Below are 15,254 nucleotides of genomic sequence, written 5' to 3'. Positions count from 1 at the left end.
AAAAATTTTATATAAAAAAATTTAAAAAAATTATTACGGTAAAATTAGATTAGGCTTCAGATTTAGCATTTTTAATAGGCTGAACTTGGACAAAAATGTAGACCCATTTTTTGGGCCGGATCAAATCCGAACTTAGAAATGGACTTAAACTTCTACATCAACCCGACCCATGATCAAATCTAGTTTTTAACCTCCTCACGTTTTTAAGCGACACCATTATCTTATCAACCAACAATTTATTTATAAATTTACACTAATTTATATTCCTAAAGTTTAGTAGACTCATAGATGAAAAATGTTTTTTAATGTCTTTTTTATAACTCCTAAAGACTCGATTTTAGTCCCAATCACCCCAAAACAGCTAGAACTCGTTTTAAAATGTTTCTCAATCATTTTAAATGACTTGAAATTGATTTTAACCATTGCCAGAGTGTTGTTATGATATGCTAATGTTTGATGTTCTTAATGACTATTGAAATGAAACTAGTTCAAGTAGCTTTGCCAACAAATAAAGTATCTCATACTCAGACTCAACTATAGGATCGGGTGTGAGATGTTACATTTGAATTTAATAAATATTGTTTGTATCAATAGTCAAATATTGAACTTTTGAAATTAAAAAAATATAAAACTAAAAATGATCCAATTAAAGAATATGAACTAAACTCATAATTTTATGCGTAGTCAAGAACAAATAGCAAAATTTATCTAAATGAATTTAACTGAAATTTCAAACTTCAAAAAATATAAAAATCAAAATTGATCTATTAAAAAAAAACAAGACCTGATTAAATTAAAATACAAAGATAAAATTCATAAATCACAATTTGGTACAGAACTAATAACAAAATTTCATGTTTAAATATATATTTGTTATTTAATATTTATATGACTAACATTTTGAAAAAAAAAACACCAACACAAAATAACAAAAATAGATGAATAGATGGTTAATTATTGCAGAGACATGGGGTTCTTCTGTTAATGATTTCCAGCATTCAAGTAGGGTAACTTTGCATTCCAAAAAGTCAAAACATATGCAGTTCTTAAGGACAAGAAGTCAACAACTGGTTGGAGTGGGACAACAAGCCTTATCATATAATGCATGTCCAATTTAACCCTCACTCGAATCCGAAAAATATAGATTATAAAAATAAAGACATCCTAATCTCATATCAATCCAACATAAATCAATTAGATGATAAAAAAAAAATAGAATCCATTAATGAATTTATTTGTATTTTCTTATACATGGATCAAGCAAGCAATGGCATTTTTTTTTACATTTACCTTAATCAGGTTCAGCCAACCCAAAAACCCATTTCGCTTTTTGAAATAATATTAAAATATTATTTTTGTATTATTTATTAAATAATAGGAATATTAGTCAAGATTTAATCTCTGAATTTGACAATTTTTTTCAACTTAATCCCTGAATTTATTTTTTTTTGCTCTGTATTAATCCTTGTGATGATGTCGCAATATGACATTGTACCACATTATTACCTAATTTTTTTTTTAAATTATAATTTTTTGTGTTGACATGGGACAATATCATAGTTTTACATTATTGCATGGACTATCATAGGAAAACTTGTCAAGTTTCAAGACAAATGTGAGAAAAATTGTCAAATTTCGAAAGTAATGTGGACCAAAAAATAGTTTAGGGACTAAGTTAGAAGATTTTGTCAAGTTCGGAGATTAAATGTTACTTTATCCCTAAATAATAAAAATGTTTCTAATTGCTGGCAAGTAATTCCAGCTAGGCCAACCTGAATTACGAATGATCATCCAGGTCAGATTCTAAACAGGCCAGACGAGTGCCTTACGGATGGATAAGTCAAAATTCATGAAGATAGAATTCAAGTAGAGGTGGTGTAAGGGAACTGATGTTATTTTGCACAGTCAATATAAATTGCAGATCAAATCTCAGCTAATAAACTAAGGAACCATGTAAAAAAGGAATGAATAAGTTGATATTATCACATAGTCATACATACATATATATAATATATAATAAACTAAAATATAGCAGATAACTTTGTATTTTGAAACGGCAATCTTACACAACCAGCAGAGCTAATATCAAAACTTTTTACCTAAATTTAGTTTTGTTCTTAGTTAAACAAATATCTTCCTCCTTTAAGCAGCTTGGTATGGTAAAAGTAGTCAAATGACTTGTCTGTGAATTCTAGTGTGGCCTGAAATGGTAACTACGGCACAATCTTAGAGCGATATAATCAGTTGTGAAGCTTGAAATGGAATCGGTACGTACCCCAAAGGGATCATCGCATTACGGAGGGTATCATCGCATTACGGACTCTTTTACATAGGATCTACCTCCCGAACTGCAAGAGTTAAGATCACAAAGTTGGTGAGACCTATCATTTATCCAACAGAAGCTACTATTTAGGTTAGTGATGTGTAATGCTGTTACTTACGAGTACTCGAGATGAATATTCATAAATCGGCGGTTTTCTTTGCTTTGAGATAGCGTTAGAGAGCCTTCAATGATTTGATCTTGCTCCACCTCTATCGGGTCATAAAAGTATATCAATGTCTGCAAAATTTACATCCTAAACATTAAAGGTCCATTATAGAATACAACCATTAGCTCCATGCAAGTCATCAGATGTAAAAACGACCAGAGTTCATCATAGTTAAAAGTAAAGTTGACCGCTTAGGACTTTTTTATGCTCAAACCAATAGCATAATACTTAACAGAATCAAATAACTTTTGTGCACAGATGTGTTTCTGTATGCAATGTTGACATGTGCAAACTAAAAATTAGTATGGTACCTGTTGCCAATGTGTTGGAGGATCCTCGGGAGCCGTTGAGAGAACAAGTGCTTCATTGGGATTGGCACGTTTCTTCTTCTGGATACCATCGATATGATTATTGTTAGATGCACCAGTAAGTAAGGATGGGATGTGATTATTTGTAGGAGAATTTGTTGGCCCACTGAACTCAACATCAAACCAAAACGCAAATCCATGTAGTGGAGCTGGGAATCAAGGAAGAATGAATACCATGCTTAAAAATGAATAGACATATTGAGAGAAGTAAAACTAAACAAAGGCCTAACAGTAATACAAACATGGTATGAAACAAGGGTAAACTGAAAGCCCTTAAAGAGGTCTCTTACATCTCAAATTTATGGTAATATTGACACAGCATGTGAAGACGGCACATATTGAAGGAGGAGATTCAAGGGGAGAACTCACCTCGCATCATTGATTGGAACTTATATCTTGTTGACACAGATTCTAGCTCATCGTGTTGGATAGTATAGCAGTCCACGTGCTTAACCTGTTAATGCTAATAAATCTCAATGCCTTTTGCCGAGGGATTTCTATAAATATGTTAAAATAGACCATGTAATTTGGGCTTATAACCCAAATAAATGCTGCTAGTGAAGAGAATGTGATTTTATGTGAGAAATGCAAGAGAATTGCAAGAAGATTTCGGTTGGTTAGGTAACATGACATAAAAGGTATGGTTTACAGAAACTAAACTTCAGTCCTTCCAAGTTCAGAAATCAATTCACGAAATCAACGGCAGACTAAAGCAAGAGAATTAGAACACTCACCACGTGTGGCCATGTCAAAACATTCTCCCCCGTTATTGTCTCCACGCATGGCTCTTCAAATGCACACTGTTTTGCTAATTGCAACATTGCAGACACTGCAAGAGAAAATGACATTGTATTGCCAAATAATATTCCAAACATAAACAAGCTACAAGTAAAAGGCACGAGAGCTACAATCTTCAAGCAGAGTAGTAGAATTTAATTTCACATATATGCATGGAATAAAATAAAAATCTAATACTCACTATCAATTCCATAGACGTTGCGCCAAAATTCAATGCTGTCATTGTATCTGTCAGGATGTGTGATGGGTGCCATGTATAACTGCAAGGATTATAGAGTGAAAATGATTGGTAAACAAATAGTTTTTTATCACACAACTACCTGATTCTGTGATACAACAAAACTTCATATGAATCAAGATTCAAGAGTTAAAAAGGTGGAAAAAGAACAAAGACGTTCAATTACACTGTCAAGCTGGGGCATTGAAACAAAGTTACACTAGACTAATATTAAGTGAAACAAACCGTTGCGTTGGAAGGAAGAATAAGGCCTCCATGTTTTAGCCACCGATCTCTAGCAGTAATAACACTTCCCAACATACTCTGGAAAATAGAAACATGGATAATCACAATGATAATGGAAGGAAAACAATAGAAGGATATAATATTAATTGTCTGAATAAAATCACGCTCTCATCTCAACCTTGAAGAGTAACTGGAAATCTCTAAAAGGTTCAGGATAATACAATCACCTCATACAGAAGCATGTAGCCCATCCATTCTGAAATTATTACATCAACCTCCTCGTCAATTTCAACATCCTGTGGAAATAACAACTAGTAAATAAATTGTCGGACATTCGGAAGGAGTAAATCGGTTCAAGGGAAATAAATGTTTCTTAGAACACTGCAAAGAATTTAGCTTCCCCGACCCCTACCCCCTGGAAGCTTATTTCCAGATATGGATTCCAAACATAAAAATGTACAAATAATCTGTGGCTCTTCATTATCTTAATAACCTACCTCTTATGTCCAACCTAACATAGTCTACAATGGCCACAATTTTCTCTTCTTCTCCAAAGAAAGAGATAAACAGCAGAAATATCTTATCAAGTTATCATGTCCTATATGGCAAGCATCACGGTTACTATCTTATGATCACCATAGATATAAATGGAGCTCACATCAAGCATATGATATACGTGCATACTGATTCAATATACCCACAATTGCACAGCTATCTACCAATGAGAACACCCAGAAGGTGCTATGACAATCACTTCATCCAAGATCCAACAATTGGAGAGAATATAAAAGTTTCCTTATCTATAATGAAATTTAAACACCAACACCAATGTGAAATATTAAAACGTCTGCAAAGGCAAAGCACTGCATACTGGTCCACATTCTTTTTGCATGCAGCAAGACATAATTCCAACTTAATTTTACACTGCAGTTAGTGTTCCCTTGACCTTGGGAGACAATGCAGATGAGTTGTCTCTAATGACACAAAAAATGTTGAAAACCAATCTTTGCAGTTCAATAAGATATATAATTCTCAACAACTTTGGAAGCTAAAGAAAGAAAGAAATCTGACACTAGATTGGACTACTGGTTGTTAGTTTCTTTTACATGTGTGTGTATGTATTATTAAAATCTTGAGGAGGCCGGAACTGGGAGTTAAATCCAGGACCTTCAGCCTTATATCTATATGGTACAATGAAGAACTAAGCCTAGGAATAGCGGCAGGGGTTGCAGATGCTAGGATTTTAACTCCAGACTTGGACACTAAGCTCCAAGTTGCCAAGCGTTAACATATATAGGTGCTTGTTGTTTTCCCAAATATGTAAACAGATTAAGCCTGTTAAAACATAGGAACCATTTAAGAAGCATACACATCAATAAGCCGGAGCAGAAAAGCCTACCTCAACTCGTCCATGCAAAACGATGATCTTTTCAGCTAAGTTATTTGCTTTCACAACTTCATTTGCCTGCTTGCAGATAGCAAAGATTAACACATACCCAACAGCCAGTTTTATTTCCAATACTAGAAGCCAGTCAAAGGAAGGAGGAGAGAAGTTTAGAACAATATATTTCCATAATGTTGATAGATAAATAGCCTTCATAATCTAATCGCTCTGTTAACCAGATCTCATTATCTCATTGTCGTAAATAAAACAGAGAGAAAATAATAATGGAGATGAAAAGAAGACAAAGTGCTCAATCTGCACTGTCAAGACAAAAAATAAAAATGAATTGGTAAGAAGCAGTTAAGAACTTCTGAAGTACCTGCAACGCAATATCACTTGCATCCACTGCATACACCTGAGAACACATAATCACATCAGATACTAGACAGATGTGTTTTACATGAATCCATCAACATTAACAACAAGAACAAAACTTGGAAGTAGAAAGAGATTTTTAACTTCTAAATAGTATAATAAAGAACAAAATTAAGTTCTATCCATACTGCTCTTCTTTTAATTGTTCAATAGAAGTGTATTGTCTTTTTTAAAGATAAAATTATAAAGTTCACATGGAAAACTAGTTAAGGGACTAGAGGAAATAAAAAAAAGTTAAATCTGAGTTAACTTCTAGCATTCCCCTGCATTTATTAAAGAAAGCACTCTTCAGAAATTGGTTGAAACCAGTGCCACATGATATGCAGAAAATAGATTTTCAAATAAATGTTCAGCTATACTACTATTATAAGCATGTAAATTATCAAGTGTACAAATAATGCCAAGACATATTACCCGTTTTGCACCAGCTTGAGCACAAAATATTGAAAGAATGCCTGTGCCACATCCAACATCCATTACAACCTGTAAGCATGATCACAAGCAATAGTGAGGAAGAAGAATGAACTAGCTAAACGTTCTTTGGACTTCTGAACACGGTTCTTAAACTGACTAGGGCCTTTGAGATCCAAATACTTCATATCAATGTTCCTATAATAGACAAATGCATTTCATCCGGGTAACTGGATGAAATGGGAATCACAATGTAACCAATTACGGTAAAACACACACAATAACAGAAGTATCCTAATGTTATAGATCATAAATAATTTTATAACTGAAATAACCACAATGGTATTACTTTGCCTTCAATAAAACTCTGGTGTTGCATGATTGCAGCCCTGTAAATGTCAGTTCGAACTCGATCCTGTATGTTTCAGAGAAAAGGTATGATCAGCGAATTGTCATATATTTTATTATATGTACAAAAAGGCAAAAGGTGATCCTAATATGCAACTGATAGTCAAAAACAGGCTCACAACTTTGTCAAAAGTATACATCACTTCAAAAACATAAAACCCTTAAGCAACAAATCATAATTTAAAGAACTCGAAATTTGAAAGAGCTCAAGTCAAGAAATATCCAATCACCAAATAAAGAAAGCAAACTTGAATTCCTATGTTAAAGCACTCACTCAGAGTCACCACCTTGGCAACCCCTACCTCACATTGTGACAAACCATAAAAATTTCTTCAAATACACTTAAAACCTCCAAACAAAAACAAAAACCAAATGAGCTAAAAGTAAAAGAAAACTCACCCAAGTTCCCGAATATTGAGAAGAACAAAGTAAACCCAGTAAAGAACAAATGGTAGCAAGCGAAATAACAAAAAAAAGGAGGAAAATACCTTGATCATTTCTTCATGGATACCAACGTGAGCATAAGAGTGAAAGTAGGCCATGTCGAAGTCCGTGCAAGGCGGAGGTGCTTTCTGCTCTTGCTTGTCATCGTCGTCATCGTTATTGTAGTGATGGTGATGGTGGTCGGAAACCCTAAAGCCGGGACGGTGGCGTGATCTACGGCCTCCCCTCCTCCGTCGACCTCCGCCTCGCTTCTCTTCCGAACTGTGCTGCTGTTGATTTTGGTGGTAGCCATTACTGTAACCTGTGATTCCATACATTTTTTTGTTCTTCCTTTCCTTCTTTTATTTTATGGGGTGGGTAAGATAATCAGCAATTCACCGGCAATGCTTTGGAGAAGGTGAACAACGGCAGCGGTTTTGTTGGGATTTTTTGTCGAAAAAAACCCAAACAGAGCAGCAGATTGCTTTTTTACTGTTTATTTGACAGACCAAATCAAATGAAATAAGGGTTTAGGATTAAAGTTAACCTGGATTATGTTTGAATTGAAAATTAAGGTAAATTACATCATTAGTCACTCAACTATGGGTAATTTTCCTTTTTGGTCATTAACTAAAAAAAGTTATAATTTCGTCACTAACTTTTCCAAATTGTTTTTGGTAAACTACACCTAAGGTCACTGAACTTTTAGTAAGTTTATATATTGGTCTCTAAACTTAAAAAATTTATAAAATGATCACTAAAATATTTGAAAGTTTACGTTTAAGTCACTGGACTATTAAAACTACTCTTGTATGACCTTTTTGTTCATATTGCTTACACTAATCAAAAGCTCTCGTTCCTCTTCTCTTTTATAATTCAACTTTTTATGAAACAATTTTGAACGTCATAAATCTGTAAACCAATATTCAAATAGCTTTCTTCTCCAATCATTGACACTGACCATCAGATTGATTTGGATCTAAAATATGTTATACTCGTTGATAAATATTGTTCCACTGTACCGATTGTTAAATTATTGCTTGGAGCTTATTAGTCAGTTTTTTTTTAAATTAACAACTTGGTGACTTACATAAAAACTTTTGAATAGTTTGGTGACTTAAATGAAAGTTTTCGAATACTTCAATGACTATTTTATAATTTTTTAAAGTTAAGTGACCAAAATATAAATTTATTAAAAGTTTAGTGACCTTGGATGTAGTTTACCCATTGTTTTTTATCAAGTGGCACTTTTTTAGTTGGTATAATAACATTTTAATCCTCAAAATTTGTTTTATTGTCAATTTAACCCTAATTCTATATAAAATTTATTAAAAATCAATTTTTTTAATTCTATTTAAAAAATTTAGAAAAACAAATAAAATATTGAAATTGTTTCGTTGAAGAACTTATATGTATAAGAAATAAAGAAATTATCATTCAATATAATCCAATAACAAATTAAAAACAGAACAAAAAACGGTTATCTCATTACACGCTTTCTCAATGTTTTTCGAAACCAAATTAGTAATATCTTCAATTAAAATCCTATGTCATTGAAAAACATCTTAAACTATTGATAATAGAAAAGAGAGGATCTTGAATACTATTCGAAATTAAGAACTACGCGGTGAGCTATTAAATGGCTGGAAAAGGCCCGGGCCCACTTACAGAAAGTAGAAATGGAGGCAGATCAGTTTCGAGTGAATGGATACTCTGAGATTGAACGAGAAAAATTGAATGTTATAGAGGCTTGTGAAATCAACTATGATACCAAATTTTAGCAAAAAAAAAACAAAATATATTATAATATTTTATTTTTCAGACTCAATTCAAATTTTCAATTCATTTAAATTATTTTCGAAAATTATTAGTCAAAAACAAATTATATTATGAATTTTTTATTCTCTTATAACAAAAAAGCCATGTCAAGAAAGGAAAGAATTAAAAAACAGAGAACCAATAACTTTGCTTAATGTTTTTATTTTTTTTCCTATATTTTTTAAAGAACAGGGGTTTAAAAACAATCTTCCCTTATTTTTTCTCACCCTATTTATTTTCAAAAATTTTATTTACTTTGATTTTTTATTTTAAGTATTAGAATTCTCTAATTAAAACAAAACAATTTTTATCATTATATATATAATTAAGGTTAAATTGACAAAGTATAAAAATTGAGGATTAAATTTGTTATTATACTAATTAAAAAAGTGCCACTTAATTGTATGGATAAAATAGTAAAGTTTAATGACAAATTTTATATGTTTTGTCAAAACGACCGTAATTGTATTTTTGAACATTTTTTTTGCCATAAACCTTTATTCCTTTTTTTCAATTTGCTTTTTCCAATAGATGTTATGAATCAATCTGTTTTTTTTAACAGATATAATGAATAAATTTAATGTTTCAATTTTTAATATGTTTGTTTAACGATAAGTTTTTTTATTGAGTTTATTTTTTAGATAATTATATTTATTTTTTTAAATTAAGAGTTTTTTAATTTAATGCATTATTTATTTATTATTTTCTACATATAATTATCTTATTGAGTTATTTAAATAATAAATTATATCTTATTAAAAATATTCCACCTATGAAATTTCATATCATCCCTCTTAACTTTTTTAATGATGCTTTTATTAAATTTGTTAGAAAAAGCAGATTGAAAAAAAGAATAAAGGTTGACAGCAAAAAAATATTAAAAAATACAGTTAGAGCTATTTTGACAAAAATGCAAATATTAGTGACCAATTTTGTCATTAAGCTGAAAAAATAACCCTATTGTAAGCTTTTGAATTTGTGTAACTTGTAAATTTATTAATAATTTAGTGACTTTGGTTGTAGTTTACACTTTTAGAAACCCTATTGTAAAATAAAATCCAGTGTAGATAAAACCCTGGCAAAACCCATATCAAGCCTTCCCCGACAGCCGCAAACCTGCAACTCCTGCGGTTGTGCCGCCCACTATATCTTACTACACTCAGCGCCGGCGGCTGTTTAATTTGGTGGCAATTTCCCTTACTTTAAAAGGAGAGACAAATGGCGGGGCTTTTACCTTCAGGTACTACCGCAATTCCAGCCGAGGCATCCAAAACGGCACATACCAAAGCTGAGGAGAAAACCGATTACATGAATCTCCCATGTCCTATTCCTTTTGAAGAGCTCCAACGCGAAGCTCTCAGTTAGTCTATTTCCTTTCCCACTTTCTCATCAATGGGGGTTTTTTCTATTTTCTCTTATCTCAATGATTTGTGATCATGTGTTGAGATTATGACTTATTTGGTTGTTTCTTGATCTCTGTTGGTTTATGTAACTTTTCATGGTTTATCATTTTGAACAGAAATGGTGAAGTTAGTGGAAATGGAAGGACTGTAGGTGTTGCTTTTGGTGTGCTTGTTAAGCCCTTTTCTTTAAACCCTAGTTTAACCCTGATTAGTGAAAATGATTTTTTTTTTGATAAATTTTGCATGAGTTGCTAAACTCGAAACTTAGTTTTCTCTTTTTGATCAAATCCAAATTGCAAAATTTATGAAAGCTTTTGTGATTGGCAAAACTTATAAAAGCTTTTGAGACTAACAAACTACTATGATTTGTTTGCAAGATGTTAAGTACTTGACATACAATTAAAGGTTTTTTTTTCCTCCTTGAGTGCTTTGAAATGTATACTTAATTTCTTTCTCTTGTGGGTATTATTTTCTTTTGCACCTTATGCACATTTGATGTACCTTGTGATCATGTGTAATGTTGAGGTATATGCACTTAATTTGTTTCTTCTATATCCTGATTATGTGTCTAATCATATATCTATCTCTACATGCTTTGAATTCTAAGGTATTGCAATGCGTTTTTAGCAATGTTATTGTGGAGAAAGAAGAATGACCTAAAGTTGTGGTTGAAGTCTGTTGGTTTTTTCTTCAAAACTTAATGTTTATAGCTTGACTATGTCTGGCAGTGTCTCTGAAGCCAGAAACTTTTGAAGGATTGCGCTTTGATTTCACCAAAGGGCTAAATCAGAAATTCTCACTGAGTCACAGGTACCTTCAACTCCTTCAACTCCTTTGAGTCCTTGAGTTTTTGCTTTTATTGTATCTTTTCTTTTCTATTTTAATAAATAACGGTAATTATTCAACCACAATCATCTCTCAGTGTGTTTATGGGCCCAACAGAAATTCCTTCTCAATCTGCTGAAACCATTAAAATTCCTACTGCTCACTATGAATTTGGTGCCAACTTCATTGATCCAAATGTAGGTTGCTTCTCTCATTATCGCTACTCTTCCAGTTGACTCTCTTATCCTCCTGAATTATTTTAGCTTAACAAGTTGGTTTAAAAGTGGGGTCCATCGTGGTTTTCCCAGTTGATGCTTATTGGGAGGGTACTGACTGATGGTAGAGTCAATGCGAGAGTGAAATGGGATTTGACAGACAATCTTTCTGTGAAGGCTAATGCTCAGGCAATTTAATTTTTCATTCTTTGATCTTCTGTCTTTTTTGTTGCATGCAGAATATATGTTATCTTCATGTGTAAGCTAGTGCTAATTGATAACTTCCTGTTTCCTTTGCAGCTCACAAATGAGCCCCATATGTCACATGGCATGGTCAACTTTGATTACAAGGTTAGTCACTTGTAAAATATATTATCTTGGTTAATTGGCTTTGTTCTGTGTATGCATTTTTGCTTCCCATCATTGTGAGTGTGATGCATGATATTCTTTTTTATTTTATTATTTAATTTTGAGTTTATTCATCATCTGGACCATGGAGAGCTATTTTTGTGCTGGCGAAGAAAACTTAGGGTGTTTGCTGCCATGGATACAAGCTTGGTTTTTGTCTTGTGACATCTTTGTTTTCCTTTTACAGGGTAAAGACTACAGGTCTCAGTTTCAAATGGGAAATGGTGCTTTATTTGGAGCTAGTTATATCCAGGTAAATTGTATGAAGCCATATTATATTTGTTGAATTGAGTAGACAGATGAAGAACTTAGCAGAATGGACAAGTTACTGGATTTTCAGTACCTAGAAAATTGACTTTTATGCTTAGATTCAGTATCACATGGATCTATGCACTGCTATGGTTTATCTTCCTTTTTTAAATTCAACATACTATAAGATAATATACTAATTATGGTAGAAGCAACCCAGACTTTCTCTGCTGAAGGTATTCTGCATTTGGCATTTTGTTTGCAGTTGCATGCATTGTCAATCTTCAGCTGAATCCACTAATCCTGCAATTATGATTCCATCGTTATTAATGAACTGAATCTAAGCCATATTTATGCAGAGTGTGACACCGCATTTATCCTTAGCTGGTGAAGTATTTTGGGCTGGTCAGCACCGGAAGTCAGGCCTTGGATATGCTGCCCGATATGAAACAGATAAGATGGTAATTTAGCCTGGTTTCTTCTTTATCACCGAGTTGTCAATGTTTTTTGTGCAATAGTTGGTGGGAGATTTTTTTACTTCTGAATATGTTTCTAGATCTGTTACAGCAGTAGGGATGTTATTTAAATCCCTAACCAAAGTGTTGATTAGGGTTGCCAAGTTGTGAGAACCAGGATCTCCTTTCTTTTCAATGACTTATGACATTTCCAAAATAAGGAAGTGGCGGACCAAGTCATTGGAATCAAGGACATGGTTTAATGCTTTCTGAAGGTAAAGCTGAATAAGCATTCAGAACTGGTTAATACAGTGATTAATGTTTGGTATATGCGTTATGGATGCCTGAAAAGTATCTAAGTTAAGGGTTTTACCTCCTCTTCCTGAAGTTCCTAGATTTTCAGATTTACTGTCCCTCTGGTCCTTAGATATTTGATGGCAATCTTCTTCCAGAGCCGAGTTTTAATCAAGAAAATAGTTAACTTGCTTCTCCCCCACCATATTTTTTGCCTTACTCCTGCCAAGAGGAACTTGTTATTTACATGGAAATGAAATATTATTGCTAGAAATATTCAATTGCAATGACTAACCAAAGCACTCTCTGGATCCAGGTAGCTGCAGGGCAAGTTGCAAGTACCGGAATGCTTGCTTTGAGCTATGTTCAGAAAGTTTCTGAGAAGGTAAGAATTCGTTTTTCCTCCTTACAATATTGCAGTTTGTTTCCTAGTCATTCTTATTCAGTTCTATTTCTATCAAGGTTTCTCTAGCATCAGATTTCATGTATAACTACATGACAAGAGACGTGACGGCAAGTGTGGGCTATGATTACATCCTTAGACAGGTATTTTTGGTTGCTAAATTTCCAATATTAGTGTGCATCGATTTTCCTGCATGTCTATACATGTCAGCATATATATGTATTGTTTCATCTGTCGCTATATTATCTCCTGGATATCATCCAAAAAGAAGGGTTTTTTTTGGGTGAACTACACCCAATGTCACTAAACTATTAGTAAGTTTACATTTTAGTCACTCAATTTCGAGAAGTTACAAACTGATCATTGATGTATTCGAAAGTTTTCATTGAAGTCATTGAGCTATTAAAATCGCCTACATCAATTAAAAGCTCTCATTTTTTTTTCTTTTCTGCGATTCAGTTAGAGAATCAAAATCTAAACAACTTTCTTCTTCGATCTCCGGTACTAATTGTTAGATTCACTTGGATCTAAAGTATGTTATTCTGCTCATTAATGTGTACTGATCCATCTACTGATTGTTGAATTGTTGCTTACAGCTAATTAGCTGAATTCTTTTTTTAAAAAAAACTTAATGCGCTCAGTGATTTAAATAAAAAATTTCAAATAGTTCAGTGACTTAGATAAAAACTTTTTAAACTTGAGCGACTAAAACGTATACTTACTAACAGTTCAGTGACTTTTGGTGTAGTTTATCCACTTTTTTTTTTGGGGGGGGGGTGGTTGGTGAGAGAGATGACCAATGATGATTGTGTAATTCATTCCGGTTAATCAATGTCACATTTTCAGTGCCGCTTGAGGGGGAAGATTGATTCTAATGGATGCACTACTGCTTACCTTGAAGAGCGGTTAAATATGGGCCTAAATATCATCCTCTCTGCGGAGGTAAGTAACTTCCTTAAGAAAGAGATCAGCAATTATCCACTTGGAGACTAGTTTGTTTTTCCCTTTTGTCTATTGCTTGTGAATATGATATGATGCCATTAGTCCTTTGTTTTGCACTTTGGTTTCTCTTAGTTGATTCAATCCCTCGGAATCGTGTTTCTTAGCATCTTATGCCGGAATTACATTTTTGCAGATAGATCATAGTAAGAAAGACTATAAATTTGGGTTCGGATTGACTGTCGGGTGATTTGATTTCGACACAGAAAACCCGAACGAAGAATGTTCCTTTATCACCATTTAGAGTATGGTTGAATATTAAAGAACTCAATCTGTAGTTTGGAACTGTTGTTTGTTAGCGGTTCAGCAGGAAACTGCTGTGGCAATTTTAACTATTGTTTGGTATTGGCAGGTTTAACCCTTTAGAGCTGTAACATTTGCTAAATTAATAATGCAATTTGTCATGTTTTACTACTTTATACAAAGTGGAGTGACGGTGAGGGGTTGGTTGGATATTTACCATTTGTATAAATATTCCAATTTACAAAATTGCTTTAAATTCGAATTTATTTATTATTATTAAATTGGATTTGGATTAGGATTAGATTATTGAGAATTTCAGAGTTGATATCCGCTTGAATCTGCTAAAATTAATAATTATATTTTTTTTCTAACATCAATTTTATCATAGTTTTCTATCATATCTATTTAAATTAATATAATGCTTATAATTATCTATAATTTTTTAAAATTTTTAAGTAGAAGGATAATATTCTTCAGTACGTTTAAACTCACGCTCTCTTGTATTAATAATAATATCGATGTCAGTCGAGCTAAAATTTAATTAATAATAATTATAATATTTAAATTTGAATATTATTCAAATCTTTGATTAATCACTGAGAAAAATAATCAAACTTTATGGTTGCAAAAAGTGAAGAAATACCCCAAAATTGAGTGTGAAGATAGTGGGGGAAGTGGAAACACAATAAAATGCAATTATTAAAACCATGGGCCACACGTCACGTGCTTGGTGAAGTCCCGTGAACTATTATCCACGTGGCGA

General features: G+C 32.8%; 2 protein-coding genes across 3 annotated transcripts; one reads left to right on the top strand and one right to left on the bottom strand.

Annotated features, from left to right (window-relative positions):
- Positions 1-1,954: 1,954 nt before the first annotated feature.
- Positions 1,955-7,707, bottom strand: LOC107949005 (probable protein arginine N-methyltransferase 6). 2 transcript variants are annotated; one of them, XM_016883701.2, is made up of 14 exons: positions 7,245-7,707; positions 6,698-6,763; positions 6,352-6,420; positions 5,882-5,917; positions 5,518-5,583; positions 4,346-4,414; positions 4,119-4,196; positions 3,837-3,915; positions 3,592-3,686; positions 3,227-3,311; positions 2,801-3,006; positions 2,442-2,560; positions 2,276-2,348; positions 1,955-2,201 (listed from the first exon to the last, which is right to left on the bottom strand). In XM_016883701.2, the coding sequence occupies exons 1-13, from the start codon at positions 7,515-7,517 to the stop codon at positions 2,306-2,308; spliced, it is 1,284 nt and encodes a 427-aa protein (XP_016739190.1). In that variant the 5' UTR covers positions 7,518-7,707; the 3' UTR covers positions 1,955-2,201; positions 2,276-2,305. The 2 variants fall into 2 exon arrangements, with proteins under 2 accessions (XP_016739190.1, XP_016739189.1); XM_016883700.2 differs by having other exon boundaries at positions 1,955-2,348.
- Positions 7,708-9,970: 2,263 nt separating this feature from the next.
- Positions 9,971-14,662, top strand: LOC107948075 (mitochondrial import receptor subunit TOM40-1). The gene is made up of 11 exons (XM_041111576.1): positions 9,971-10,357; positions 11,129-11,210; positions 11,323-11,422; positions 11,534-11,629; positions 11,741-11,791; positions 12,036-12,101; positions 12,457-12,558; positions 13,163-13,231; positions 13,309-13,392; positions 14,096-14,191; positions 14,385-14,662. Exons 1-11 carry the CDS (start codon positions 10,216-10,218, stop codon positions 14,436-14,438), a joined length of 942 nt encoding a protein of 313 aa, XP_040967510.1. The 5' UTR covers positions 9,971-10,215; the 3' UTR covers positions 14,439-14,662.
- The last annotated feature ends 592 nt before the right edge of the window (positions 14,663-15,254 follow it).

This window comes from Gossypium hirsutum, chromosome A04 (assembly GCF_007990345.1).
Source record: "Gossypium hirsutum isolate 1008001.06 chromosome A04, Gossypium_hirsutum_v2.1, whole genome shotgun sequence".
Classification (NCBI taxonomy): domain Eukaryota; kingdom Viridiplantae; phylum Streptophyta; class Magnoliopsida; order Malvales; family Malvaceae; genus Gossypium; species Gossypium hirsutum.
Note: the sequence above shows the minus strand (reverse complement) of the source record. Positions and strands in the feature narration are given on the sequence as shown.

Bases quoted from the DNA above. Each gene is read 5' to 3' on its own strand.
- LOC107948075 (XM_041111576.1), top strand. From the start codon at position 10,216: ATGGCGGGGCTTTTACCTTCAGGTACTACCGCAATTCCAGCCGAGGCA. The intron at 11,211-11,322 runs GTACCTTCAACT...ATCATCTCTCAG, and splicing joins AAATTCTCACTGAGTCACAG to TGTGTTTATGGGCCCAACAG. The intron at 11,630-11,740 runs GCAATTTAATTT...TTTCCTTTGCAG, and splicing joins CTGTGAAGGCTAATGCTCAG to CTCACAAATGAGCCCCATAT.
- LOC107949005 (XM_016883700.2), bottom strand. From the start codon at position 7,517: ATGTATGGAATCACAGGTTACAGTAATGGCTACCACCAAAATCAACAG. The intron at 6,421-6,697 runs GTAATACCATTG...TCATGCTTACAG, and splicing joins AGAGTTTTATTGAAGGCAAA to GTTGTAATGGATGTTGGATG. The intron at 3,312-3,591 runs GTGAGTGTTCTA...TAGCATTAACAG, and splicing joins TTTTGACATGGCCACACGTG to GTTAAGCACGTGGACTGCTA.